This window comes from Pungitius pungitius, chromosome 12, assembly GCF_949316345.1.
Source record: "Pungitius pungitius chromosome 12, fPunPun2.1, whole genome shotgun sequence".
Lineage (NCBI taxonomy): Eukaryota > Metazoa > Chordata > Actinopteri > Perciformes > Gasterosteidae > Pungitius > Pungitius pungitius.
Genome location: NC_084911.1, coordinates 8,610,549 through 8,637,849, shown reverse-complemented (window position 1 = coordinate 8,637,849; position 27,301 = coordinate 8,610,549). Strand labels below are relative to the sequence as shown.

The 27,301-nt window shown below is 45.7% G+C and overlaps 4 protein-coding genes across 6 annotated transcripts in view; 2 read left to right on the top strand and 2 right to left on the bottom strand.

Annotated features, from left to right (window-relative positions):
* Positions 1–20: 20 nt before the first annotated feature.
* LOC119220517 (glycerophosphodiester phosphodiesterase 1-like) lies at positions 21–4,156 on the top strand. Its single transcript, XM_037476615.2, has 6 exons — positions 21–611; positions 1,844–2,019; positions 2,266–2,371; positions 2,517–2,609; positions 2,786–2,997; positions 3,136–4,156. Exons 1-6 carry the CDS (start codon positions 162–164, stop codon positions 3,281–3,283), a joined length of 1,185 nt encoding a protein of 394 aa, XP_037332512.2. The 5' UTR covers positions 21–161; the 3' UTR covers positions 3,284–4,156.
* A 2,342-nt stretch (positions 4,157–6,498) lies between these two features.
* Positions 6,499–9,639, top strand: LOC119220193 (MAPK regulated corepressor interacting protein 2-like). Its single transcript, XM_037475981.2, has 5 exons — positions 6,499–6,961; positions 7,069–7,138; positions 7,417–7,559; positions 8,605–8,697; positions 9,290–9,639. The coding sequence occupies exons 1-5, from the start codon at positions 6,907–6,909 to the stop codon at positions 9,358–9,360; spliced, it is 432 nt and encodes a 143-aa protein (XP_037331878.2). The 5' UTR covers positions 6,499–6,906; the 3' UTR covers positions 9,361–9,639.
* Positions 9,640–9,708: 69 nt separating this feature from the next.
* Positions 9,709–15,861, bottom strand: trap1 (TNF receptor-associated protein 1). Its single transcript, XM_037475978.2, has 18 exons — positions 15,655–15,861; positions 15,114–15,287; positions 14,943–15,025; positions 14,641–14,781; positions 13,578–13,649; positions 13,318–13,478; positions 13,091–13,200; positions 12,936–13,009; positions 12,414–12,569; positions 12,173–12,293; positions 11,994–12,063; positions 11,696–11,843; positions 11,427–11,612; positions 10,973–11,111; positions 10,798–10,883; positions 10,556–10,701; positions 10,408–10,480; positions 9,709–10,183 (listed from the first exon to the last, which is right to left on the bottom strand). The coding sequence occupies exons 1-18, from the start codon at positions 15,773–15,775 to the stop codon at positions 10,082–10,084; spliced, it is 2,163 nt and encodes a 720-aa protein (XP_037331875.1). The 5' UTR covers positions 15,776–15,861; the 3' UTR covers positions 9,709–10,081.
* Positions 15,862–16,376: 515 nt separating this feature from the next.
* crebbpb (CREB binding protein b) overlaps positions 16,377–27,301 on the bottom strand; it is a 30,861-nt gene continuing 19,936 nt past the window's right edge. For 2 of the 3 annotated variants that reach the window (XM_037475974.2, XM_037475975.2), the window contains 19 exons: positions 26,887–27,069; positions 26,385–26,747; positions 26,065–26,241; positions 25,632–25,809; positions 25,281–25,399; positions 24,955–25,194; positions 24,705–24,793; positions 23,905–23,985; positions 23,714–23,770; positions 23,546–23,623; positions 23,303–23,370; positions 23,043–23,205; positions 22,682–22,828; positions 22,476–22,589; positions 22,210–22,375; positions 20,706–20,873; positions 20,305–20,466; positions 19,935–20,216; positions 16,377–19,836 (listed from right to left, as the gene is read on the bottom strand). In XM_037475974.2, coding sequence (XP_037331871.2) covers positions 17,374–19,836; positions 19,935–20,216; positions 20,305–20,466; positions 20,706–20,873; positions 22,210–22,375; positions 22,476–22,589; positions 22,682–22,828; positions 23,043–23,205; positions 23,303–23,370; positions 23,546–23,623; positions 23,714–23,770; positions 23,905–23,985; positions 24,705–24,793; positions 24,955–25,194; positions 25,281–25,399; positions 25,632–25,809; positions 26,065–26,241; positions 26,385–26,747; positions 26,887–27,069 — 5,298 coding nt within the window. In that variant the 3' untranslated portion in view covers positions 16,377–17,373. The remainder of the gene's footprint in view (positions 19,837–19,934; positions 20,217–20,304; positions 20,467–20,705; positions 20,874–22,209; positions 22,376–22,475; positions 22,590–22,681; positions 22,829–23,042; positions 23,206–23,302; positions 23,371–23,545; positions 23,624–23,713; positions 23,771–23,904; positions 23,986–24,704; positions 24,794–24,954; positions 25,195–25,280; positions 25,400–25,631; positions 25,810–26,064; positions 26,242–26,384; positions 26,748–26,886; positions 27,070–27,301) is intronic. The other variant, XM_037475976.2, reaches the window with a different exon arrangement.

Here is a 27,301-nt window from a genome sequence, read left to right as displayed (position 1 = left end):
GTTAGGCCCCGCCCAATCAGAGTACACGCTGTACTCGCTCATCTCTAGTGGAAATGTTTCCTAAAGTGACTTCACCTTTAAAAGCTGTATTTAAAAATCTGTCAATGGACTAATGATCATTTTATTCTGAAGGTGTATGTCCTGTGTGCTCGTATATTAAAATGTTCAACCAAATGAAGCTGCTGATCATCAGTCATCTTTCATGTGTGATCTGCTCTCCGGCCCCGCACCATGTCGGGGGGGGCGGCGCGCGCCTCCATCCGTCCATCCATCCATGGCAGCTCTCTGACCCACTACTCTTTCCGGTTCGATCGCGAGGGACGAACCAGTCCCGTCTCGAGTTGTCGAAGATGCTGCAGATCGGGGACGAGGCGGCGTGTTTCTCGGCGGTGTTCGCGCTGGTGGCGTTGGGCACGCGCAGCCCCACCGGGGCGTCTCTGCTCACCGCGTTCCTCTACGTCTTCGTGGTGATGTTCCGCTTCCCCCCGGTGCCCGCGGAGCAGGCCGCTCGCGCCCTGCGGCCCGGGGCCCCGTCGGGCGGCGTCCCGGCGGTGGCGCTCGGCGGAGGCGGCCACGACGCGCCGGAGAACACGTTGGCGGCGATCAGAGAGGTGACACGCGGGCTGTGAGGATGCTGTGACCGTGTGGGGCCACTGTGTGGATTAGATGAGCTGGAGGTCACGTGTTCGGCACCCAGAAGGATGACTTCTCTCTCTTTATGTTGGGGTTATGTCGTGGTGTTGTTATGCCAAACACTCGCGTGATTTTGTGCAATGATGAGTTTCTATTTCTCTCTTGAGCTGTTTGGGTTTTCGCGTGTCGTGACTTTCCGTCCTGCAGTGTAAACTGCCATGAGAGCTGCTTGCGGGTTTTCCATCTGTCCTTGTGGTGTAACTGCCCCTCATGCGGTTAGCATCCTATGCTCACCTGTGCTAATACCCTCGAGGTTCCTCACCTCTGGATGAGATTCTTTTCTTACGAGCCTCTTTTCGCACGTTTTGATCCACCAGCTTATTCAAGCTTCCCTATTAGAAATGAAGGATGAAATTATAAAGTGTGCTGTGAATATTGCACAGTACTGAAAGCGCTGATTCAGAGGTAGTAGAAATCTGATCCTTGTCTTTGGTTTTCCTGTAAGGACCATGGACCAAAGATCTTTGCACCATTCTAATAACACGTTGGTGCAGCCATGTGACATGTAGAGAACTCAGGACGTCTGTTCGTGTTACTCACATTGACCTCAAATTTAGACTGCATGATTCTCATGAAAGAGAAGACCTCTTGGGATCACTTTAGACCAAAGATCACATTTTGAATGATGTGCTGTGTCTTTGTAAGCAATCTAACAAGCCATCATACAGTCACACACTTAAAAAGAAAAAGATTTGTTGAATATGAATTGATGAGTGTTTCATTTGATCTGACCTTTCACAACATACTGAGCTGCTACCATTAACTAACAGTCGGAAATGAATGAAAGTCTTTCAATAATGTAAAAGAAAAGGTCTGTGGGGAGTTGAGACTCCAGTCAAACAATCATTAGTGGCCTCTGCCTAAAAGGTCACAGTTTAAATACGTTCTAGAGATGAATTGAGATCAATATGCGCCATTGGAATGCTTTTACTGTCTTGACACTCTTTATATTACGCATTCAGTGCACTCTGCATGCTTCTCTTTCACCAGAGAACATGCACACCGCCCACAGATATAAAAGATTCACTTTACTCACTGTATTTTAAACGTTGTTACCTAGCTTTATCCTGTTATTTCTCTCAGATAAAAATCCATTTTGAATGAGATCTATTTTTTTTTTTTTCACGTCTCCCGGGACATCCTGTTTTAGGCGAGTAGAAACGGCGCAACGGGAGTGGAGCTGGACCTGAGTTTGACAGCCGACGGCGTCCCCGTGCTGATGCACGATGAGACTGTGGACCGCACCACCAACGGCTCTGGACCCGTGAGCGGTCTGCAGCTGGTCCAAGTCAAGAAACTCGATGCCGCTGCTCGCCACAGGTTGAAGTAAGATGCATATTATTATTCTGTGTTCAGATCCGAAAACAAACCAAAAGGACAGCGGTTCAACAACATGCACGTTTGGACATGTATTATATAACATCAGATATCTTGGCCTTGCCCCTCACAGAAACGTCACCATTTAAAGTGTGACTTCTCAGTTCCTCTGTCACAACAAGGTAGAGGGAAGCGTACGGCATTAAAGTGAGATCCAGCAGGAAGTTTGCTTGAAGAACGCCCTTTGATCTCCAGGGACAAGTTCAGCGGAGAGAAGGTCCCGACTCTGCAGGAGGCGGTGGAGGAATGCCTCAGACACCGGCTGACCATCTTCTTTGATGTCAAAAGTCAACCTGATAAGGTTTTACATAAAGGACGTTATGAATATCTGAGACATTCATTTCGGTCGATCTCTGAACGCTTCATGATTGGATTTATTTTTTTTAAACGTCCCTTTGGCAGTCTCCCGTTTCCATGGAATAATATTGACACGTCCTATTTTCTAGGCTGCAGCCGTGCTCCACGAGATGTATAAGAAGTATCCTGTCCTTTACAATTCCAGCATTGTTTGTTCCTTTGAACCCAAAGTCATCTACAAGGTAAAAGAAAATAGGACTGATCAACACAAATAAAGGTCATGGATTTTAGAAACCTACTTCAATGGGGGGGGGGGGGGGGGGGGGGGGGGGGGAAGACGGATCTCTGGTTTGTTTAACAGTAAGTATATTGTCCTGTTCTCCAAGTTCTGACCGCATTGCGTTGACGTGTTGCACAGATGCGGCAGACGGACCCCAACGTGGTCACGGCTCTCATCCACCGCCCCTGGAGGCTGAGCCGCTTCGACGACGGCACCGCTCGGTCCCTGTCCACGTCGGGTCAGCTGTGGCTGGGGGTCCTGGACGTCCTGTTGGACTGGGCCCACCACCACGTACTGTGGAAGCTCTGTGGTGTCTCTGCCATCCTGGTGCACAAAGACTTCATCTCGGTGTAGGTGACATCTGTTTGTTTTGGTGTGTTGGGCTGACGCTGTCGTTCTTTACAGTATGTTGTGCAAACTTTAAAGCTAGGAAAAAAATGACATGATAAAAAATTATTTACTTCCTCCTCCTCGTCCCTTTGGCTCAGCGACTACGTTCAGTACTGGGCGGAGCGCGGTGTGGAGGTGGTGGGCTGGACCGTCAACACCGCTGTGGAGAAGGACTACTACCAGAAGGTGCTGCAGATTGGCTACGTGACCGACAGTCTGCTGGAAGACAGCGACCCGCATTACTGAGTGCTCGCACACAGCCACACACACAGGGGGAGGGATGACTCAAATATCAAGTGTTTTCAACTCCTAAAACGAGACATTTTACAGCTTCTGCATGAACAAATTAGTTGAAGACTCCTTTGTTTGAAAAGACTACATATTTACTGTAATTAAGACATGTGATGTCATTTTAAAGAAGGTAAAATACTGACACATATGTACAAAAGATGTAGATGATGTTAATAATAAAGTGGAGGGATGCTAGTGTTAGAAATACAAATGATTTACAAGGTTAGTCATTACTGCAGCTACTATTATTTTACTTTAACTCTGCAGGTACGTGGTCTTTATTCTACTAACAGCACATACTCCTCCTGGAACAGGGTTTAGGGTCCTGTTACTTTAAGGTATTTTCTACCTACTGTGCCAATCTTTCAAGAAATATCAGTGTGAATAGTTGTTAGACATGTTTGGAACATATCTATGCCTACTATCATGAGCTGTATCATCCAATAGGGATATTCATTGATTGTTCAGTATCTTGCCTTCTATTATTGCTCTTTAACTGCCAGAACTGCACAAACAGTATTTTAATTGAAATAATATTGTTTTATTGTGTTTATTTATTGATAATATGTTTTAATGCGCCAAAGGAGGGAATGTAAATGCGCAATTGAGTACTAACACACATGTGAGTGTTTGTCTCAGGAATCCACATAAAGTAAACTATTAACTTCTTCAACTCCTTTTTAAAATGAATCCACCACAGAAGGAAAACTGTATTTCTTGCCCCGAAATGTAAAAACAAAAATAAAAAAAAATAAAATAATTAATTACAAAGCCTCTAATTAGATTAATATTTTTAATCGAGTCCCAGCCCTAATAATATATATATATATATATTATATGTTATATTATATATATATTGACCTTACATATATTTTTTTATAATCATTTTTTACCTATTATTTAAAAAAAAATCTTTTCTGTGACATTTTGTGACCCTACATATTTTGACTTTTTTCACAATATTTTTTTTCCCATGACATGACTGGAATGATCTTAGATGGAGCAACCTACACGTCCCTGTCACTAATGCCAAATGCCGCAAATTTCTGTACTTTAAACCTTATCTGGGTTCAACCCTCAAGGGACATGGTGGCTCTTCCTAAATCCTTTTTTAGTTTTGGGTAACTGACATTTATAAAAAATCATAATGGGATATTGCCCCAGAGACGGATTGGTGCATCTTGGAGGATCAACCATGCTATTCATCCTTCCTGCATTGGTAAAGGCACAAGTGAGTTGAATTTGAATGTAACAGAGAATTGGAGGGTGGATGCACTAAAAAGGGTAAACAAATCTACACCCTGTGCCAGACTGTCAGTTTAAGGTTGTCCACAAGATGCCCTGAAGTAGACAAACATGTGATTGTCTTGAAAAATGCCCTCAGAGGCTGTAATAAGTTTCATGTCAGTGTGACCACTGAATGAGACACATCTGCTCATCTTTACTGACTCATCCGGCCTTCTCTCCCGTCAAAGGCTATGTAGCATGGCTAATAAGTGATAAAAGCTAAAAGCAAAGCAATTAACATCAAATTTAGTTAATTCATCATCATTCAAAAGTTTCTTCATCATTCTTGACAATGCCATCATAACCCAAGTGAACACGCCTTGTGTTTCTGCATAACCCCCAGGGTTCACTTCTCTGAAACAACCAGTGGGGACAATGCCCCCACAACTACCTCCGTGGTAGTGCGCTCAAGACTTGGCAGGAGCGGGTTTTGAACCCACTGGCGGCGCTTACAGAGGCTTTCGGCTCCTTCTTGCACCCCTACACTACCAGTCCTGGTCACATTTAGCCAACTTTGATTCTCCTATTTAACCTTGAGCATGTGAGTTAAACCTCAAAACTCTTTTTAAATGCTATTTCCACATCTGGGCTTGAACCCACAACCTTCAAATGCAGCGCAGGCTTGTGGCAGCAGCTCTTCCGCTGTGCTAATTCACCACACACTAACCAACCCTTTGTTTGTTGTATTTAACCTTGAGATTGCTACTCAAACCTGAAGTAAAGCCAAAGGCTCAAACCCAAGGCTGGGCTTGAACACACAACCTACAGGGTAAGGACAGTAGCTCCTCAGCTCTTGTGCTGCACTACCTCACCATGCACACATTACATTTTTGTTTCTCGTATTTAACCTTGAGACTGCTACTCAAACCTCAAAACTCTTTCAAAGCAGAAGTAATGTCTGCATGAAGGGGCGTGAACCCACAACCTCAGACAGCAGGTTGGAGCCTGCAGCCCTTCAGTTGTTCCCTTGTGCTATTCAAGCACATGCCTCATTGTGTCCGTTTCTCATATTAGACCTTGGGATTGTTTACTGAACCTCAAAACTGTTTCAAAGTTTACAGTTTGAAGCCCTGACTGCAACCAAACTCTCCTTCTGAGAGAGCAGGTTTGAACTGAGGATCCTCCACACTTCAGCCTTTCTGCTATCTCCCTGCACTGTTCCACCACACACCTGTTGATGCTTTTGAATCCAACCTCAATTCTCATAGATTCTCAGGCTGGAATCCACAACACAACACACTTGTCTGCTGGAATTGGTTGAACAAAAATAAAAATCCATGTGAAAAAAATTTCTTCTCACTGTTCTCAGGTCAAATATTTATGCAATTAAAATGCGATCAATTTCGATTAATTAATTACAAAGCCTCTAATTAGATAATATTTTTAATCGAGTCCCGGGCCGTAATAAATATATTACGTTTTTACTTCTCTCCCCTCAAGGGTTGAGAACATCTTGTAGTTGAGTAAGACTTAAATCATAAGATTACTCATGGAAAGATCTCTGTCTTTTTTAATCTTTCTTTTAGAGTAACTCTAGTTTAAATAAAAGTTGAGGTTAAGGGGGTTTTCCATGTATTGGTTGCATTGTAACCGTTCTGTGCACCTGACCTGAGTTTACTGTAAACACACAGACGTTGGACACGTGGAACCCACAAAGGAATAACTTCTCATTCGGCGAGTTTTAACTCATTTGATGTATGTAACATCCGGGAATGTGCGGCGCGGAGGGAGGTCATAACTGCACAGGACATTTGACTTTGACCTTGATTTATGGAATTGTGAAGCAGACCAGTTGGCCTCACAAGGCGGGGACACTGTCTCTTTAAAGCGCGCAGGGAGGCGTGGATCAACGTCGCCAAGTGGGGGCACCGCGACGGTGCGCGTCCACTTACGAACGACACGCGCAGTGTCAGGTTATGTGACATTGTGCAGGACGCTCCGGCACCAGAAGCGAGTCCCGGTAAACGTCTCGACTTGGGGAGGCGGGGGAGGCAGGGGAGAAGAGGAGAAGGGGGTCGCTGCAGGAAACGCGCCGCGGCGGCTGGTTTTTACGCGGTTACCAAATGGCTTTTGTAGCCTTCTGTCAGCTGTGCGCGCGTGCGTTGGCTTCGAACTTCTGTCCCCGTGACTGAAATCCAGCCGAGGAGAGGACTGACGCCGCGCACACCAACGATCACCGGGGTCGACTCGTTGGGGCCTTGATTGAACTGCGCGTGCTTCACCTGCGTCCGTCTGGACCTCTAACTCCAAAAAGTGCCGAGCTGACATTTTACAGGTGACCGTCCCTGCGCATGATGTACACAATTACAAGAGGTCCCAGCAAACTGGTCACCCAGCGCCGGACAGGTGAGACACAAACACACACACGCACACGCACACACACCTGATCGTCCCTTGTTGGCAATTGCTGTTTTGTTTTAAAAGTAAAAATGTGAACTTTCTCTCATGTTTAGGGCCTACTCAGCAACTTGACAACAAAATAAACGACTTCAAGCACAAACAAACGTCCTGGTGTGTACCTGAGTAAGTACTCAACACTGTGTGTGTGTGTGTGTGTGTGTGTGTGTGTGTGTGTGTGTGTGTGTGTGTGTGTGTGTGTGTGTGTGTGTGTGTGTGTGTGACCTTGTAGAAAGTCAAGGAGGCACATGGTCCTTCATTCAGCTGTTCCGACTCCCACACAACCTACGTGCTTTGAATTTGGCTGATACTTTGGGAATTGTCGTAGATAATTTTAGACTTATTAGACCAGAAACCAGATTAATTTGTAATGTTTCTTTGTTTTTTTTGCTTCTCCACATCAGCCTCCCAGCACCCAAGATCGTTTTCAGCCGTCCGAATGGTAAGAAGTACCATCACCCTGCTCCGGCGCTCACTGCAGACGAGCAGCAGCACGAGGAGAGCTTCACACCTGTGCACGAGGAAAACGTCAAATTTGTGTATGATGGTAAGCGAGCAAATGGACCGTCTGACTGGAAATACTGGAAGACGAGAACAAAGAGAAACCGGTCCCCTGAATGACATTGCTATCGTGTTTTCAAACAAAAAAAAAACTAACTTGCCCAGCCCCAACCCCCACCCACACACGCACGAGCACACACACAGCTGCTCTGACACTGATATCCACACACAAAAGGAGAAACATGTCTACACACACACCCACATGTCACGCTTCTCATGACCCCCGCTGGCACATGTGCTGAAGTATTTTGCATTGTTTGCTTAAACTAGCAACAACCAGGCACTCTGAAGGGGGGGGAGTGACATGTGACTGCATGGAGTGTTTTATCGGGTCGGGCTGAAACTCTACACAGTGACCCAGTTCCTTCAGTCTGCGGGAGACTTCATTTCGCTTGGCTGCTTTTCTTTCTGTGTCCTGTTAAGTTTCTGGTGTTGAAGCTCAGCCACAAGTCATAAACAACCGCAATGACCTTGTTGTTTGCTGGACAAGGACACAAAGATGCCCCCCCCCCCCCCCCCCCCCTCCCCCTCCGGGGGTTATTCATTCTCTTATGCTCTCTGAAAAGCCTCAATATGCACTGCAAACAAGCGTAACCTACATGTTGTGAAAGTCGTGACCGACCACACACACACACACACACACACACTACACAAAACTAGTCCCCACCACTCCATTAATCACTGTTAAAACTCGGGTGCAGAAGAATTTAACTTAGTCTAGACTTTAGTTACATTTTGAGAACTTTATTCTGAGGGCCAGATGATCAATATTTATCATATTGTTTTAATTGTGCAGACTGTTTTATCGGGGTGTTTTTTTAAAAGTTTTAAGTTAGACTTATTCTAACGCTAATCATCTTTGATAACTTTTTCATCTGCTTTTTTTGAGATCAATTTCTCATCTGTAAAAAATATCTACATTTCTGAGCGCCAAAGAGGAATGTCTCAAAATGTCAAGTTAATGTACGTTACTAGTGTGGAGCAAGGATTCGTATTGGGAGCAGCACTGAACGAGGCATTGTGGTGTTCAGCTTGGCAGGAGGTGGTGCAGCAGGAGCAGGGGCCAGAGGAGGCCCAGGGAGCAGTCCACTACGAAGAATCCACTCCAAACCCCCACATGGACGGTGAGTCCAGCTTCTAGTTATATAGTTGTTCAATCATGTCGAAAAGATACTTCATCATCTCAAATGTAGTCATGCTAAAGTGACTATTTAAAAAAAAAAAAAAAGCCCTAGTAAGTATTTAAGTCGTCGGATATAGGAAAAAATATCCTTATTTTGAAGGTACTTACCGGAAGTATAATACTTTGGCTTCATATTCCAGTTCCTCACTGTAACCGCTAGAGGGCAGCGCGTGACTTGGGTTTCTGTCACCACCAAAGTAAAGGATTTTTCTTACAGTATGCAATATATAAATTGCTGCTACCATTTAAATGTTTATTTTTTCAATATCAATATTTTTTGTAGTTACACTAAACTTTCAATTAAAAGCTGTTAAACAAGTTTTAGCTGATCTCTCCTTAATGTTGCAGTTTTCACTGTGACCACAAGAGGGCGACAAACACTGCATAATCTATTTGCTTTGTAATTAACCTAGTATTTTACGCTTTGACATGTACGAGAAAGAACAGTGACTTGTCGCACATGTGTTTCCAATCACTGAACTTCTTGCATATTCATTGTTTTAGGCTGATTTTATTTATTTTCTTGCTCCCAGGCTTTGTTCCAATCGATCTGGATGAGTGGTGGGCCAAATGTTTCCTAGCAAACATAGACAAGCTGTCCTGACACTTGTGGGAGTTGTGAATCTTGACGGTCAGGAGTGGACACCCGAAGCAGCTTGCAGTGGAGAGGAGGCCTTGGCGGGTTACAAATGCCTCAATGTTGGTTTCAAAAGGATGGACAGCGCTGGGACGCTTGAATAAAAAACCGCCTCACTTGAACTCTTGCCTATGAACTGCATTGGCTCTCAATATTCTCCCTGCACACGGAAGGACGACTAAGTGTCAATCTTTTCAACAAAGACAATGTTTTTTTTGAAATGCAGTAAAGTTGTATTTTCAAGTTGCCAGTCTGTTTACTCTCCTTATTGATTACTCCATACACAGTATTTTAAAACACAATTTATTTGAACAATATGGAGAAATGTTACATTCTAATCCAGACATCACAATAAAACCTACACAGGATATATCAAGGTAACTTCTGAATGCATGTTAAGAAATCATATTTAATTATCAATGAGTGAAGCCCAATTCTTTCTGGTTTACTTCTATGTTGGCAACCCGGAACTCCAAGAAATAGTGCTCAACTTGGAGCGTAAACATGGACACTTCCAGCTGTTCTTTGTGCCTTTACGTGCTCTCCATAATGAAGCACTGAGGGCCGGGGGCAGATGTTCATTTATGGCTGAAGTTGAGCAAAGGGCCGCTGCTTTGTCCAACTGTAAATGCTTCACAAGCCACGTCCTTTAAAACCAATTGAGTTTTTGGCGTTTGGTGAGCAGCTCTCAGTGCTTCTCCAGAGCTTTAGTCAGCAGGTCATTCAGGCGGGAAATCATTGGTCGGGGGTCATCGTTTAGGCCTGCCGTAATCATGGCATTATCATAGATCTGCCAAAATACAGAAAGATAAATCAACGTGTAAAACTGCACTGATAAAAGATTTAAATTTTCCATGATGCAAATCCTTTTTTTCCCCTAAACTGTAATCATCGAGTGCTGTCAATAACTTTTCAAGGCAAAATACCAGCAGAGAAATAGTGTGACGTTATTGTTGTACATGGTCCTGAGCTTCAAGACAACAGGCAAATATAGAAATGTGTTTTCCACAGTACCTGTTCCAGTAACAGACCAGCCAGCTCAGAGTTTGTGTCCTTCAGTGCCTGCAACTTCTTGATCAGCTCATGTCTGTGAGAAAGAAGTACAAGGACGTGAGCGCTGCACAGTGCGTTTTTACTTCGGCACACACGTCCTCTTCCTCACCCTGCATTGATCTCCAGTGTGGGCTGCAGTATCTGAGCTCTCTCCTCAGGGGTGCGAGCCAGCTGCTGTGTGCGGAGGAAGTGGCGCGCGGCACCCATTTCCAACACCGTGATCATAGCTGGGTGGGTGTCCAGCCGGGGCGTCAACTACGGGTCGGACGAGAAATAAAGTGGTACATTTTTAAGGCCACTTGAAATAAAGACAACTTTTAAGGCTACAACACGCATTGGTCCCGTCTCTACCTTTATGTTGGTGACTCGGGGGCCCAAAGCATTCTTCATCCAGGACAACAGGTCGTCGGCCTGATCCTGCGTCAGACGCTCGGAGGCTGCAGGGGAGAAAAGGCCACAGACCAGAGTGAACACTACGGCCGCGACAATCGTCCCGCTGCACCGGAGAGCTGAGAGCGGAGCGCACCGGGCTTGGTGTCTTCAAACTTCTCCTCTTTGTAGTGATCCACCACGATGTCCGTCTCCGCCGAGATCATCTTTTTGCCGTCAAACTCGCGCAGGTGGAGCAGGGTGAGCTCGTCGAACTGCTCGTAGCAGAAGAGCACCTGAAGGACAGCAGAGATCAGCTCATCAGCTGCAGACTCAAATTCAAGAACTACAAAATGATTATTAATAACAAATATCAGATCAGTGTTGTGAATTAAAATATCAAGCAAACTGACTCAGTACATTAAAGTTCAGGTTTTAAAGTGATTGATTTCCTTCCTCTTTGATTTGGCAACATGCGACTCAGTCTAACATTAATGAGAATAAAGAAGTGCGATACAAATAAATGAACATTATCTGTGGGATAATGTCACTCATCCATTTAGCATCTCAAGCTCTTATCGTCAAGGTTGTGATCACGACCACCCTCTCACCTCCATGTCTTTCTGTTTCATGGCCTCATAGTAGGGCGAGTGCTCTGCTAGATGGCGGTTGGGCGCGCACAGGTAGTAGATGTTGCGCGTTCCCGCCTTCATACGGGACGAGTACTCCATGAGGTTGGTGCGCTCCCCCGCCGGCAGAGCGGAAGACTCAAACCTCAACAGCTTAGCAATATCCTCCTGTGCAGAGAGAGACGAGGGTCCAACCGCATCCCAGATGGCATATCGCATTTGTAGTAAGTTGCCAAAACACTGGGGGTCACCTTGACGTCCTGCTCCTGGGTGGTGACGATGCCCTCCCTCATGAACAGGCCGTAGTCCTCAAAGAACGTGTTGTACTTCTCCGGCTCCTTCTTGCTCTGGTCCAGCAGGAAGCGGATCACCCTCTGCTGCAAAACGTCACGCAGCTTCCTGAAAACAGCGCAGTGGTACCGAAATTGGTGGATTGATATGATGGAGTACAGTTAGAGAACTGAGAAATAGTCCTTGAAATTTAGAAGAGTAAAAGCAAAGTTAAAAACATTTAAAGAACAGACGTGATTAAACAGAGACGTGTTGTACCTGATGAGGGCGCTTTCCTGCAGCAGCTCTCTGCTCAGATTCAACGGGATGTCCTCACTGTCCACCACACCTACACACACAATCATTCATTCATTTCAAAACAGTAGAGCTAAAACAAGCAACTCCATTAGCTGTGTGTGGGTGTGGGTGGGTGGAGGAGGGGGGGGGGGGGGTCGGACCTCGGAGGAAGCGAAGCCACTTGGGTAAGATGTCAGCGGCTTTGGTCTGGATCAGAACCTTCCTGCTGAACAGAGACACACTGGAGCCCATCTCCCTGCTCACGTCAAACATGCTCGGCTTCTGTTGACGGAGAATTCATTCTCAGTAAGAAGAAGCACCACGTCAGCCGCGTGGGGGGAAGTAACGGAGCAGCACTGTTGTTAAGGAGCCGTCACACTGCGGCGGTGCCGAGCCGCTCACCGAGTCGGGGACATAGAAGATGCTGCGGATGTTGAGCGGGGCGTCGGCGCGGTAGTGCAGCGTGTAGCGCGGCTTGTCGTAGGCCTGAGCGACGTAGCGGTAGAACTCCTCGTGCTGCCAGTCACTGATCTCCTTCGGCTCCATCATCCACAAGGCCTGACAAGACACCACCCAACGACATTATCCTTATTCATCCTACATAAGTATCAAAGTGTGTATTTTACCCAAAAGTCACGAAGCAAGGCACAATAATAACATGCCAGATTAATTGAATTTTTATCAACAGCGACGGACAGCCTTGTAGAAACACACAATTGAATAGAATAGAAAATAGAAAGGCAACTGAATGAAAGAAGTCTGCAGAGACAGACTCGTGTTTACAAATCATGATGTTTTGTTACCACTATTTAGATTATGTTTTTATGCAGTGGTGCTATACAGAACTCCCTCGTGCACCCTATTCACACCGGCAACTTTGCACTAAATGAAGAACTGCTGAGCACCAGAGTCGGAGCAGCTCACCTGCAGAGTGTTGAGCCTGCGTCCGTTCAGGAAGATGGCGAAGCTCACAAAGTTGCTGTACTTTGTCACGACCTCTGAAAGAGACACAGATGAGGTTTCCTAAGCGCAGAGGGATGCCGCACTAACGCGCTTTAAAACCGCTGCAGGAGTCGCACCTTTAACTCTGTCCTCAAGGGAAAACTCCTTGCAATCGTCTTTGAGGTGCAGCACGATCTTTGTTCCCTGCTGAACGCCGCCGGCTTCAGCGATTTCAAAAACTCCAGAGCTGAAGAAGACAGAGTGTGTGACGGTCACATCTGGTTATAACCATGACACAGATGTTGATGTGCACGTTGAGGAAACGTTCCTACTCTTAACGTTGATCCCCATCCCTCCCTCTCACCCGTCTGAGGACCACTTGTATCCAGGTGCGTCAGGCTCAGCGGACCGAGAGTAGACGTCCACGCGGTCGGCCACCATGAAGGCCGAATAGAATCCCACCCCGAACTGACCAATGATGCTGCTGCTGGCCTCCGCCTGGTTCTGCAGGGCATCCAGAAAGTCCTGCAAGGAGAGGACGCGTTATAGATACAAAGTCATGTGTGACATTCACAGTGTTGAAATCACGGATTAAAGTCACAGAAGCCTTTGAAAGAGCATCACCTTGGATCCAGAGCGGGCGATGGTGCCCAGGTTGGCTACCAGCTCCTCTTTGTTCATTCCCACTCCCGTGTCCTGTTAGAAGTACGGAGCATGTATTCATTCGAGTTAGCATAGCTTGTTGTACAATATTCATCCACCAGGTGGCATTATCTCACATGTAGACTGTTGACTTCAGCAGAAGAACCTTTTCACTGAAGAAACCGGGAGTTTAGTATTAAAATTGCATAAACATGAAAGCGGGCGGGAAAGAGGTGCCGGCGTCTTCAGACTTCAGATGTTGCCCTTCATTGACACACAGCTCAGCACACTAAGGACAAACTACCATAACCTTTCATATTAAACTGCGTTCTTGACAATCAAACTTGTTTTCAGGATTTTCTTAGGTGACTCTACTTAAAGAACCCCTGATCAGCAGGCTCATTTTATGCATAACACATTGATGGGGTGCTTTGCATTGACCGTATGGTTGAATCGGAGTGAAAGAGCAGGTTTATTCACTTATGAATGTGATATGACATTTATCCTCCTGATTTGGGTTTTAGAAGACCGTGTCTCTCCAAAAGGTTTAGGGGTGACAATGAGGAAACTACTGTGACTGAAACTAGATGTTCTGCAGCCCAAACCACTTTATGTTCAGTTCCACTTTCTCTACTGAATGTGGCACAATTATTTCATTCAACAATCCTGTGTCTCAATTTTTCTTACACCTACCAATTCATTCTGAGGCCTGCTGGCCACCTTTTCCTCGCTAACTCCTGAAAAGCCAATTCTGGTGGACATACATTTCTTAGCCTACATTCTTCTTCAGGAGTGGGAGTTGGTCAGTACAGAGGAAAAGGTGAAAACATCAATTCCAGTGTGAGCTCTAAGATCTCATCCCACAACCCAGCAGAGAACAAAAGAGCAGAATCCGTTTTATGTTTGTATTTCTTACTTTGATTTTGGTGAATGCAGCTCTTGCATACGGTGTTGTATATTCGTCTAATGTAAAAGTTTTTATTTCAAGTTGCTGAATATTAATAAAATATATTTTATGTTGACTTTTACACAGTAATGCGTGTACCTGAATTGTGAATGTGCCCTTGGCACCATCGGTCTGAAGGTGGATCTCCATCTGAGCAGTTTCTCCACCTGCTGTCATCAGTTTGTGGCGCAATTTTTCCAGAGCATCGCTGCCGTTGGAGATCAACTCCCTGATGAACACCTGGTGGGACGAAGAGCAGAGAGGTTTTAGTCCATAAAGAAAATCCGACCGGTCGGCGAAATATTGTGTAACATGAAAACGGTCCGTGAGGCAAAAAAGGTTGGGGTGGTAAGTGATAAATAAATAAATAAATAAATGATCTGTCACTCACACACACTTACCTCTTTCTCAGAGTACAAGGACCTGGCGACAATGTCCAAAAGCTTTTTTGTCTCTGCCTGAAATTCATGTTTGGACAAGCTACCTGGATGGTTCAGGGGAAGAGTAAGATTCAGTCATCATCAGCCAACCCTGAAAGGAAAGCAGAAGTACGTCTGCAGCCGTTACAGCACCTTGAACAGACTCTGTATCACTGATGATGGTGTGCAAAGGCTCTTCTTCGGGCTCCTTCTCAGCCTCCTGGGTGCTGTAGTAAGACTGTTGGCTGAAGCCAGGGAAGGACCGCTGGGAGCTCCACGCTGTGGGCCGGACGCTCCACCGCTGCTGCTGCTGTCCAACCTGCAGGTCTGAGGACAAGAGTCAGCTGCACGGGCTGCAGTGTAGGAGTGCACGTCAGCAACGCATCTCTTCGCTGATCGTAGGTGTGTGATTACAGCATCCAATGCCCCTCGACAGAGTGACATATATGGTCATGACACATTTGAATCAAATTAACTCAAAACACTTAACTTAGTATCATTTAATGAGGCAATATTAGAGCTTTGCAAGCAAACCCTCGATTGAAATTAACGTGGGAAATTTCAAATGGGTTATCGCGAGCTTAATTTTGTCAGACAGCGGGCTGATAAACAAAGCGTTCAGACGCAGTAGTTTAGGTAGCGTTGACTATGCTCCTAAAGTCAACTAGCCGCCTAGCTAACAAACACAGCTTACCTCCAGTTGAGGAGCGCGAGGTAATTCGGCTACTCAGCCCTCGTGCACATAACTTTATTGGGGAACCGACCGTGTGAGAGGAACCCAAGGCGAACCGAGCCAGAGCGAGGCAGCGGGACATGGTGACAGACGAGAGGACGGGAGACAGCTCGGTTGACCGTGGAACACACGCCGGACGAGCGCCGTACAGTCAAGACCCGCGACCGCGCTTTGAAATGACGTCACCGGGCGTCCATTACACTGCCCGATCAAAAGCGGAAATGACTCCGTTGATTGTAAATGATCTCATGTACAAACTATTTAGGTCATTTGTCAGTGTGTGAAAACACTCAGTAGTAGCATGAGTAGTTGTTACTAATTTGCCCTTTACTGTCAAACACTATTAGGATTAAACATACATGATATAAATGATTGCTAGGTGTCATCTTGTCAAACAAAATCTGTGAAACGTTTGATAGTTCCAGCTTCTCAAATGTGGAGGTTTTTTTTTTCCTTGCCTTTCTTACATTGTAGAGAGCTTCATTGCTGGAGGTCGCTCATCGTTAGGGGAAACCAGAAACCCCACTTTTGGCTCTAGAAAAATGTCATGATCGATTTTAACTTTTTACAGTATTTCATACACGTAATAACAATCAAACAAGTGAAATAATAATCTACAGATACATTTATGACTAGATCCTAACAGAACAGTACTTTCCAAAGAGAAATACGAGAAAAAAAAGTCTGTGGCACACAGGTTTATTTAACAATATGGTATATAAGTACGAAATGAGCCATTTGAACCAGTTTGTACAGTGATTTCATTCTTATTTTCTGCATATTTACAGTCTAGCTGCATGATTTACATTAGAGATAGTTCCTCATCAATTCAAGTTTAATGCAAGTGAGAAAATGATGCACAAAACCCTCTCTAAACACAAATCAGAAGTCAGACAAGTTGATTTCCCAACTCAGTCAAAAGAGGTTCAAGACTTGATGAAAATTTCTTTTGACTGCAGGAAAGACAAAGCAAGACAAATACTGGGCCCAGGCCTAAAAAGAACATTCCGGCACCTGTGAACATTAACAAGCTTCAAGACAGGCAAGACTTTTTATCTTGGACCTGCCTTTTGTGTTTGGATGTGTGCAATAGTTCCTAGATCTATACAAATACATTTATCTCCCATAGACTCTGCAAACAGGAAAGAAATTAAGGCTTTCCCAAAGGCAGTCCTTTTGAAAAATGGCATATTAGAATAAATTATCCAGGAACAGAAAAACTGAGCAAGAGGTGAAATCTGGCAAAACAAATTCCCAGACAAATAATTTTACAGTCTTCTCAACACAAATATCATATTAATTTGAAAAGGTACAAAATAAAAAAAGAATAATAAAATGAAATATTTTTTGTTTTGAGAAGTTTTGTTAAAAAAGTCCATACCAGAGCATAACAAATGAAAAACAAATTAAAACAAAACCAAGACCAGGGCAAATTCTTGCATGGCTGGTCTGAACCAAAAAATATATTCTTTGTGTCTTTGTTGTCTTCTTGTCAACAGCAAGTATTAAATCACTCTCACTGTGTTGGAAGAAAAAGCAGTCCCTTGGTTTAAGGAAAGTTCACAGTCTGTAGGCCTCGTATGACTCATTTGTTTGTATTTATTTTAGCTTTTTACACCGGCAAGTACAAAACATTCTCAGTTGAAAACAGAACAAAGGCCTTTCTTCTGTCCCAAAATGCTACAATCCTTCAACAAATTTCTCCAGCTGGTCTCCCGTTGTGTCACCCGACATAATCATGTCATTGCTCAACCCTCTGTTTGGTGTGTTGAGTTGCGGGAGCATGGCACTCTGCTCTGGTGTTCCCATGTGTCTCTGCTCCATGGAGCCTGACATTGGGCCTCCAAGGCCTGGGTGTGGAGAGCTGGAGTGGAGGGCACCGTGTTGGGGTGAGGGCTGGGGCTGTATCCTCGGCGAGGGACTGGAATGCGGGGTCTGTTGTGAGGGCGGACGGGGAGATTGCACTGGGGCTGGGGAGCGCACTTGGTTTCCCAGGGTGTTTGCCATTGTCTTGCCAGGTAAGTGAGCTCCTCCCTGGCCTTGGCTTTGGAGCATGTGAGGCTGTGGACTCATCGAGTTAGCCTGTGCTGGAGAGCCCATCTGCTGCTTTAACATCTGCTGCTGCTGTTGTTGCTGCTGCTGCTGTTGTTGTTGTTGAAGTATGCGCTGCTGGAGGTGGTTCTGGGGCCCATCCATGCCCATGCCAGGTTGACCCATTTGAGACGTGGGAGGTAGCTGTCCCATGGGTCCCCCACCACCTTGCATAACCATTTGCTGCTGCATACGGAGCTGGGAGTAGTTTGGTGGCCCTGCCTGTTGCTGTTGGGGGAACTGACCGTGGCCCTGAGGCATCCCTCCCTGCTGCTGCTGCTGCTGCTGCTGCTGCTGCATTTGCATCCTGAGGATCTGCTGCCTGCGGTACAGTTGGGGATTGCCATTTTGAGCAGCATTCATCATCTGGCCTTGGGCGACCATGGTTGCCATGCCCTGGGACCCTGGCTGTTGAGGGGGCTGCTGCTGCTGCTGCTGCTGCTGAGGTGCCATCACTGGCCTCTGCACCTGGTTTGCCATAGCTGCCATGGTCTGCATTCCCGTCTGTGACATGGCTTGTGCACTCTGCTGCTGCGCCTGCTGCTGGGGCTGTGTGGCCTGATACTTGGCTGTCCTTTGTTTGATGAAAGCGGCCATGAGGTGTGGGTTGGACTTGAGGATGTTGAGGACCTGCTGTTGCTGCTGCGGGGAGCTGGGAGATTTGAGGGTGCGCAGTAGTTCCTGCAGAGCACTCGGAGCAATGTTACCAGGAATCCCCCGTTGCTGCTGTGGTGTCATGCCTTGCTGTGAGGGCCCCTGTGGAGGAATGACTCCAGGCATTTGGAGAACCTGTTGCTGAGTCATCATGGGCCTCTGCATGAGCTGGTTCTGCTGGGGCATGGGGGCTCCCTGAGCCTGCTGAGGGGCTAAAGGGCCATGTTGAGGAGGCACCGGTGACTGATGACCCTGGGAATTCTGCATGGGATTCTGCATCCCTGGACCCCATTGGCTCTGCTGCATAGCCTGCATCACCTGGGGGCCCCGTGGTCCCTGCATCATCGGCATCTGACCCGGCATGGGTCCCATCATTCGAGGGTGGTTCATGGGCATCCCATTCATGGCATAATTCTGTTGTTGTTGCTGTTGCTGCTGCTGCTGCTTCGCTTTGGCTACCATCTCGATCTGTTTGGCCACCTTCAGCGCTGCTAGCAGTGGTTGCTGTTGATGATGTTGTTGTTGTTGTTGTTGCTGCTGCTGCTGCTGCTGTTGTTGTTGTTGTTGTTGTTGCTGCTGTTGTTGTTGTTGTTGCTGCTGCAGCAATTGTTGTTGTAGTTGTTGATGATGATGATGTTGCTGCTGCTGCGGCTGCGGCTGAGGCATGTTAGGCAGAGGCGACGGCTGCTGATGAAGAGGGGATGACTGAGGCCCTGGTTTGCCCTGCGGCACTGGTGTTGGGGGCTGGCTGCTGCGGCCATTGTTAGGGAAGCCTTGCGACATATTGGCAGGGTTTGGTCCCTGCTGCTGCGGTTGTTGCTGTTGTTGTTGTTGTTGCTGTTGCTGGTTGGGCATGGGCTGGGGGGTCTGGGGGGTATTAGGCTGCTGCACAGAGTTGGGGGTGTCGGGTCCAGCTGAGGTAGGTGGAGATGGCATGGGCATACCCCTTCCAGCCATGGTGGCCATCCTTCGCCGCATCATTTGAGCCTGCTGGAGCCTGTGCTGCAGCTGCTGCTGACGGAGTTTGTGCTTGATGTTGAGGCAAAAGGGAACCGGACACTTGTTCTCCTGACAATGCTTAGCGTGATAACAACACAAAGCAATGAGTTGCTTGCACACAGGGCAGCCACCATTGGTCTTGCGCTTGCAGCCTTTGGTGTGTTGAACCACCCTCTTCATCTTCTGGCATGAAGGAAGAGAGCAGTTGGCATTGCGGCACTGGCAGGCATGGACCAGGGACTGGATGCAGCGCTGGATGCTGAGACGGCGGCTCTCCTGAGGGCTCTTGGAGGCCTCTCCGCCCTGCCCGTTGTTGTCGTCGTCTAGACCGAGGCCCCACTTAACCATCTGGTGCTCGTGGCCCTTAGCGTTGTAGCAATTAATGCATAGGTCATAATCCTGATGAAACATAAGGAAGACCACATTACGATAACGTTAAGATTCACATTTAATTCATAACTAATTAAACAACATTTTGCTAGTGGCATGATTCCTACCTCACAGACGGTGCAGTGCCAGCGAGTCTCTACGTGGTGCTTGCACTCATTGCAGGTGTACACAAAGCGGTCCTGGCCTTGGTTGTGCAGCTCAACCAACATGCACATCGTGCTCCACTTGCATCTTCTCAGCGAGCTGAACTCCCAGTGCTTGTCCCTGGCCAAAGTCAGAAAGGCATCCCGCCCATCCATCAGGTCACACGTCAACAGAGGGTCCGGGTCCATGATGGGTGGCAGGGTATTAACGACTGGCCCGGCATGCAGGTGGATCACAAAAAACACCTGGTTGCAGAAAGGAGGAAACGTGTTAAACATACCAGCTTGGCTTATTAGTAACTAGTTTTTTAAAATTACTTTTTTAGTCTCACACCTCCTTATGTTTCTCCATGGTGGCGTAGAGCTTCTGGGACAAGTCATTGGCTACATTCGGCATGCCGGGCTTTTTCTTATTTGCTCGGCTGACGCTGCTCTTGTTTTTGTTGGTTTTCTTGTTATTCTTCTTTTTGGCATTTTTGCTGTCAGCTTGGGCCCCCTTGAAATAGATTGACATGAAGGTTCAGAAAAACTGCACAACTCATGACGAGGTATGCCGAGTGGTTATAAAATGCTGGAATGACGGGTGAATGCTTTTATATAATAAGCACTTTAGGATGATAAAATCTGGGTTGAAACTGAGGTCCTAGCACAAGCGTGTTGGTTTTGGCATAACAAGAGCGTTCCTTAAAAAAAACGGAAAAAAACAAACTTTTCAACATGCTCAATCCAACTCACCTCTGGTGCCTCAGTGGAGGCCGTGTTCTCCTCCTTCTTCCTCTCTTCCTCCTCCTGCTCCAGCTCCTTGATGCTCTCCTCCAGTACATTAGGCCAAAAGTCGCCCTCAAAGTAGGGCAGCTCATTGGCACTGGTTATCCGGTCTTCTGTTGCCTGTTTGAAAATGTCCTGAACCCCAACACACACAAGACTTCGATCAGGCAAGAGAGTAACAACTGTTATAGAACACGTCTGCGGGTTTCATTAAGTACAATTCTAAACAATCAACAGCTTATAAAGACCAATTACAACATAAAATGACCATTACAAGTGGAGAAGAAAAATAAATATCGGCCCCATCCAGTAAAGATAAATCCAAACTATAGTTCACAATTGTCATTTTTGTTCCGCTACTTATTCAAAACAACAATATCTAACACAAGGGGGAGCCCTCCCTTACTACACGCTTTAGGACCGGAAACAGAGTGAAAGGTTCAGAGCATATTTATAATACGGTAACAGGGCCTTACTGACAATATTATTATATTGTAATACTTCAAATACTATTGAATACTATCAAATAATAATTATTAATAGTATTGCTAACTTCAATCTAATCTCATTGTTTTCTGCTTTGTGTTATCTAATACAAACAATTGTTAATAATATAATACAAATAAATTATTTGACTACTTCGAAGGCAATTTATCATCAGGGTTTAATTTTCAAAATGTATAACCGTTCTGATTCCATTCCACAATCTATTGTTAATTACTGGATTTCATCACTTCCCCACCCTGCAAATCTTCAAGCATTAGCAACTATAAACCAACAAGATTCTCTTTCTGAAAGATTAAATGTAGAAAAAAAAACATTTTCATAACCATCAACAGTAAACCTTTAAAAGAAATTATCGAGATAAAAATTAAACTGATAAATTTAAATAACTTGTTAATCAGGCTGGTACACCAACTGTGGAGTATACTCATGAGTTAATTAGTTTTAGTTTGAAAGATAAGTAAAATCTATAAAGTAATACTGCAAGTTATCTGACTGATGCCCAATTAAAACAGAGCAAGTCTGAGTCACTCACTGTACAGTTTTACCTGCTAGATAAATTGTTAACTATAACTGAGGAAACCCTGTAAGACGACATATCCCACGGCAGTCACTAAAGGCTGAAACATGCTTCTGCGTGTGGGTCTGCGTTTGCGTCTTGTGTCGACGGACTCGTTTCAATTCATGGCTCGAAAAGGCTTGCGCGTGTTGCAAAGCAATCTACCGCCAGAGGGTGGAAAAAAGTTATTTTGTTGAAGACAACCTAGAGAGTGACGTCGTTGTGTGTGGAAGTCGTTGGTTTGTTTATTTATTTATCAGAGACTTTTTTGCCCCGTGCATCGCCACTGCTGCTTTTCATTGCATTTTTTTCGTGGACATTTTTGTCCCGTATTTTCCTCCAGAACTTTGTACACCCCTCGTCTGCATGAACTAGGCTTAAGACATCATGATGTAATCCTTTACCAACCTTGTAATCGTGTAGGATCCTCTCAGCGAAAGCCTTGTCCAGCATCTTTCTGTACCACTCTTGGAGCCTCTTGGGCTTTGGGATCTTCTGGTCAACAGGGTGGCAGTGAAAAATGTAGTCATCTCCTTCACTGGGTGGGCAGGCCCAGATGTGACCCATCACATACCTGAGGGCAACAAGAGCTTTCATCCACTTGCAAGAATTGTACTTGGAGCACTAGCTGAAACTTGTGTAGACCACACAGCGTAAAGTCACTCTCAACCTACCCCAGTTTTTTCACATACTCCAGGTAGCCTATTAAGATCTCATGGTAAACTGCAGTCCTTAGCACACGTGGCCTGAAGAAGTGAATACTGTCGAGGTATGATATGTAAACCCGCCTGCAAAGAAAATAAGAATATCATCAAAGGGCAAAACGCACAAAACGCACAAAACACCAAAATAATAAAGATGTTTTTTTCTGTCATTCTACCTGGTATTTGGAAAGGGGCACTCTGAGCCATACTCCTGAACATGCATCCCAAAGAAACAAACGTCAACCCCGTCTATTTCCTCAAATGCAAAAAGTGCTTTGGTTCTGTAAGGGAAAGTCTCCACCATCTCGCCTGAGTCCACAAACCTAAGGAAGCAGAGGCGGAAGTTAGACATCGTTTTTTTTCTTTCTAGAACAATTTGCATATTTTACAGCGGGATCATATCCATGCTCATGGCAAACGTCTCCAGGTGAGCTTGAATTTTTTAAAAGCAGCCACACAATGTAAAACAAGACTGTTTTATTACACATTTAACTAATGTTTTGAAAGACCTTCTTTATCTGCAGGTGAGAACCTTACCGAGACTTCATGCCGGGCTTAATCTCCACATTTTTGTCAGAGCTGGCCACCACCCGCACAAACACCTCGCCAGCCTCGGGATGGTTTTGCCTTTTCAAGTACTTGTTCACTCTGTCCTCGATGTACGTTCCCAACCTGGTTGATTGCAGCCCTTTACAGAGGCCAGCAGGGACACAAGAACAAAATGCACTTAATACCATTCAACAGTTATAATGACATTAAATGTTGTGATCTGAAACCATTTAATGCATTAAACTTACTTCTTGCTGAAAACCTGTTCTCCTTTCTTGTTTTGCCAGACTTCTTCAGACAGTTGTCACAGATAAAGCTAGAAGAACATAGGATTACACTGCAGTTAAGCATCCACATACACAAACGGCAATGGAATATGGAAGTGCCTATTAGGAGATCTGTAGTCTGTAAGATAGAATTCTGTTGAGGTAGAACATGGACAGCATGTCTAACTGGCTGGATAGCTGTCTAACAGCTGCAGAGAGACTTACCCTGTGGGCCAAATAACATCGTAGTGCAGCACGCAGATCTGATGCATCTTTCGTCCACAGTCTTTACATTCAACAAACCTGCCAAGGAAGAATGTGTTTGGTTATTTTTTGGTCTTGCTTTTTAGTCACTGCCACAACGTCAACTAGACTCCTACTACTACTACTCACGGTTCAGGGTCCAACATGTCGTTTTTCTTCTTCTCGAACTGCTCTTTTGATATCATGCTGCACAACCAAAGAAAACAAAAAAGAGACAAAGTTTAGTTTGTTGTGATGAAAACACAGAAAAACAAAACGACCTAATGGTCTTGCGAGATGATCCTCAGGTGGTGTTCAGCCACGCAGGCCTGGTAACTTACGTCTGTGTCTGTGCCGGGTCATCTCCCAGGGTCACACTGTTGCCCTGGATCTCGTTGAAGCACTTCTCACAGAAGTGATACCTGTGGGCAATAAGGCCATATTTGTGTAAACTGCCGTCAGCACAAGAAGTAGCAGCACAGACAGAATGCAGAGGGACACGTACACAGACATAAGTAAATGTTAGTTGAGATGGTCATAAACCAGCCACTCATTCAAACTGGAACAGAAAAAGGGGAAGCATGCTAAAATGTTAATAATGGTAATGAGGGTCAACAAATAAGCAGGAAACTACTGTATGTCTGCACAACATAATTATTTGCACGTCGGAATTACAGAAACAAAACAAATACAAAGTTTCACTGCGTTGAAACCTGAGCAACTTTCATTATGAGCAGATAAAGGAACGATATCGTCATGCTGGGAGGGACAACATGATAAAATACTAAAAAGGTAAAAGTCTAATAAGAAGGTTTTCCGTTAGCGGACTTAATTGCAGTCAAGGGTGTCTTAATTCTTTGGGAACTTAGATGATGAGATGAAGTGTTAAAATCTTCCTCCTAAAACAGTGTAAAAAATTAATTCTCATAAATACAGTTTCAGTCATAGCGAGTAGCTGCAATAATTGAATGTTGTTGCATTAGAATGATCTGAGGTGCAGTAGCATTTCTGCACAGCAGGGGGAGCTTTGGGGCAGACATGGGAGGACAAAAAGGAATCAGACGATACACATTCTGCTCGGCCAGAAGGTCCTTTAAGCGTTGTTGACTTGAATGGCTTCATAAGAGGATGACGTTTTTACCTGTTCTGGTAGCTGTAGTAGGTGCCGTCCCTGGAAATGGTACACAACTGTTTTCCATAGCAACACAGGGTCTGGGGTGAGAACTCGTACTGTGGACACATAAAAGAGAACATTGGCCTTCATGTCATTGTTGCAAACAGGTTGCACTCAAGTCTGCATCCATATTCAGGTAGATATAATGTGAAAGGACACACTAGATGGACACAGTGGGCAGAGTGTGCTGTTAAATTCCCATCTTCTAGGGTCTCACCTTCCTGCCGCAGCAGTAGCCCAAGCCCTGCATGACGGGATCGATCTCTGCTTCAAACACTTCTGCCAGCTTGGTGCAGTACTTGTAGACGCGGGATGTTTTGCGGTTATACAACCAGGCATTGTTGAACATGAGCCACACATCGTCCACATACTGCCACGGCTCCTGGTATTGACCCGTATCCAGCTTGCGCTTGATGGTAGATAAGTCGATGGGATTCTTCACAATATCAAAGTAGTCCTGTAAAGCAGGAGCAACACATTAGAGGGAAATCAAGCTGAACGGGCCGGTTAAGAACTATTGTACGAGTTATCGTGGAAACTCACAGGGATGCCGAGTAGCATGGGGTCTACAGGTTGTCTGAAGGGCAGTGACTCTGGGTCTTGCCTGTAGAGCGCCTCCAGTGTTGGCATTAAGGCTTGTCTCAACTCCTCTGGCTTGAAAACTGGACAGACATTAACTATGTTATATGACGCAAACGGCATACAGGAGCCGTTACAAGTATCTCTACACAACCTCTATAAATAAAAATTATACATTGACATGATAATAAAACATATTATTTTAGCGCAGTGACACAAGTTCATTTATGAATTAAAAAAATGCAATATATCCACAAGATATTGTTACATACTGACTGTCATTGTCACTGACAGTAATTGTGTGCGTGTTCTTACTTTTTTTTCGGTTCTGAGGGCTGGAGCTGCTGGATGTGCCGTTGGCCCCACTTTCCTCCTCGTCTTTGGGTTCCGTTTTTATTTCCAGCTTCTTTACCTCAGTTTCCATTGGTTCCTGCTTTGGCTCTTTTGCATCTGGCTCTTCCTTCTTCACCAGCAGGGGTTTGGTTTCATCATCCTGCCATATCAACATAACAAGGTTAATACGCTGTCCTACAGTAGCGAGTCCAGAAACAATAAAGTATAAAATATGTTTTATTCTTTATTTTTACTTGAGGCACTCCTATATGTAAAATTAGCTTTTTTGGACATGAACTGTATGCAGTGTTGGTGGACTGAGTTTGCAAAGCAGGTCAAACAGCTTCTAGTCTGATTCACAGGAGACACAAGTGTGCTTCTTTCCAAAATAATCGTCTTATAAATCATAACATACCTCCATTTTCACATCTGGCTGCTTCTTTCCAGACTGGTTGTCATCATCTTCTTCGTCTTTTACTTCAAGTTTGACTTCAGCGCTGCCCGTGTCCGGCAGGGCCTGCTGGGAGCTCAGCTCAGCCACAGAGGCTGGGGTGGGCACTCTGTTATCGATACTCGCTGCTGCCTGAGACAACTTCAACGAGAGGGGGAAGAGAAATTCCCATCACAATTCTGATAATAGCCGCATTTTTTTAATTGCACATCGAGGAAGACCGTTCATGGATCCCCGATACTTAAGGCTCTATGGTTTGTTTTACATGACAACCAGTAGCTCACCGGTGTGCTGGGGTGCTGTGCCTGCACTGAGGTGGGCTGCTGCATTTGGCTGGGGGGTTCTGTCTGCGGCTGCAGGGGTGTGTTCGGCTGGGAGGGGTTAGGTGTGCCCTTAGCTGAGGGGGGGCCATGGAGGCTACTGGGTATGTGGGTTGGGGTGGAAGAGGGCCCACCCGTGGAGGCGGGGGTAGTGGGCCGGGGTGGCACTTGGGCCTGTGCAGAAGCAAGGTGCTGCTGCAGGTGCTGCAGGCTGGCAGAGGCACTGGGTGGAGGGGTAGCGCCGAGGGGAGGCTGGGCCGCGGGGCCACAGGGCAGCTGGGGGCCGTGAGCTCCCAGTGCATTCAGAGGGATGTTAGAGTTCTGTGGCTGCAGGGGGCAGAGAGGGATGCGCGCATTAGCACACCAGTACACACCATTCACAAAGCAGGCAACATGCAGACACTCATAAGGCCACGTTCAGACAGACAAATGCAGGGAGCCCAAAGCGCAGCATAAACGTCCTTACCTGTGTGACAGGAGCCTGCGTTAAGGGCGGACCCAAGCCTACATTCATCGCTCCACCTGCAGCAGCGGGGAACTGGCCCTGTTGAAGGAACTGGCCCTGATTGGCTGGTTGCGCTACCATGTTGTTAGCGTGACTACCCATCATTCCTTGAGTCTGAGGCATCCTTGACGGGGACATGCCCATCTGAAAAAGACCAGAGATGTACCGGATGAAATCATTATCAAATTAACAATGTGCTGCATCAGAACAGAGAATGGCAACAATCATTGAAATAGCGTAGGGAATTTGATAGTCAAGAGGAGCAATGAGCCAGAGGATGACTGTAAAAACCTAGCAGGACCTGAACAACTGTAAACAAAAAAAAAACAAGATGACAAAAACTGAGAAAAAAAGAGGGAGATGTAGGAGAAAGATC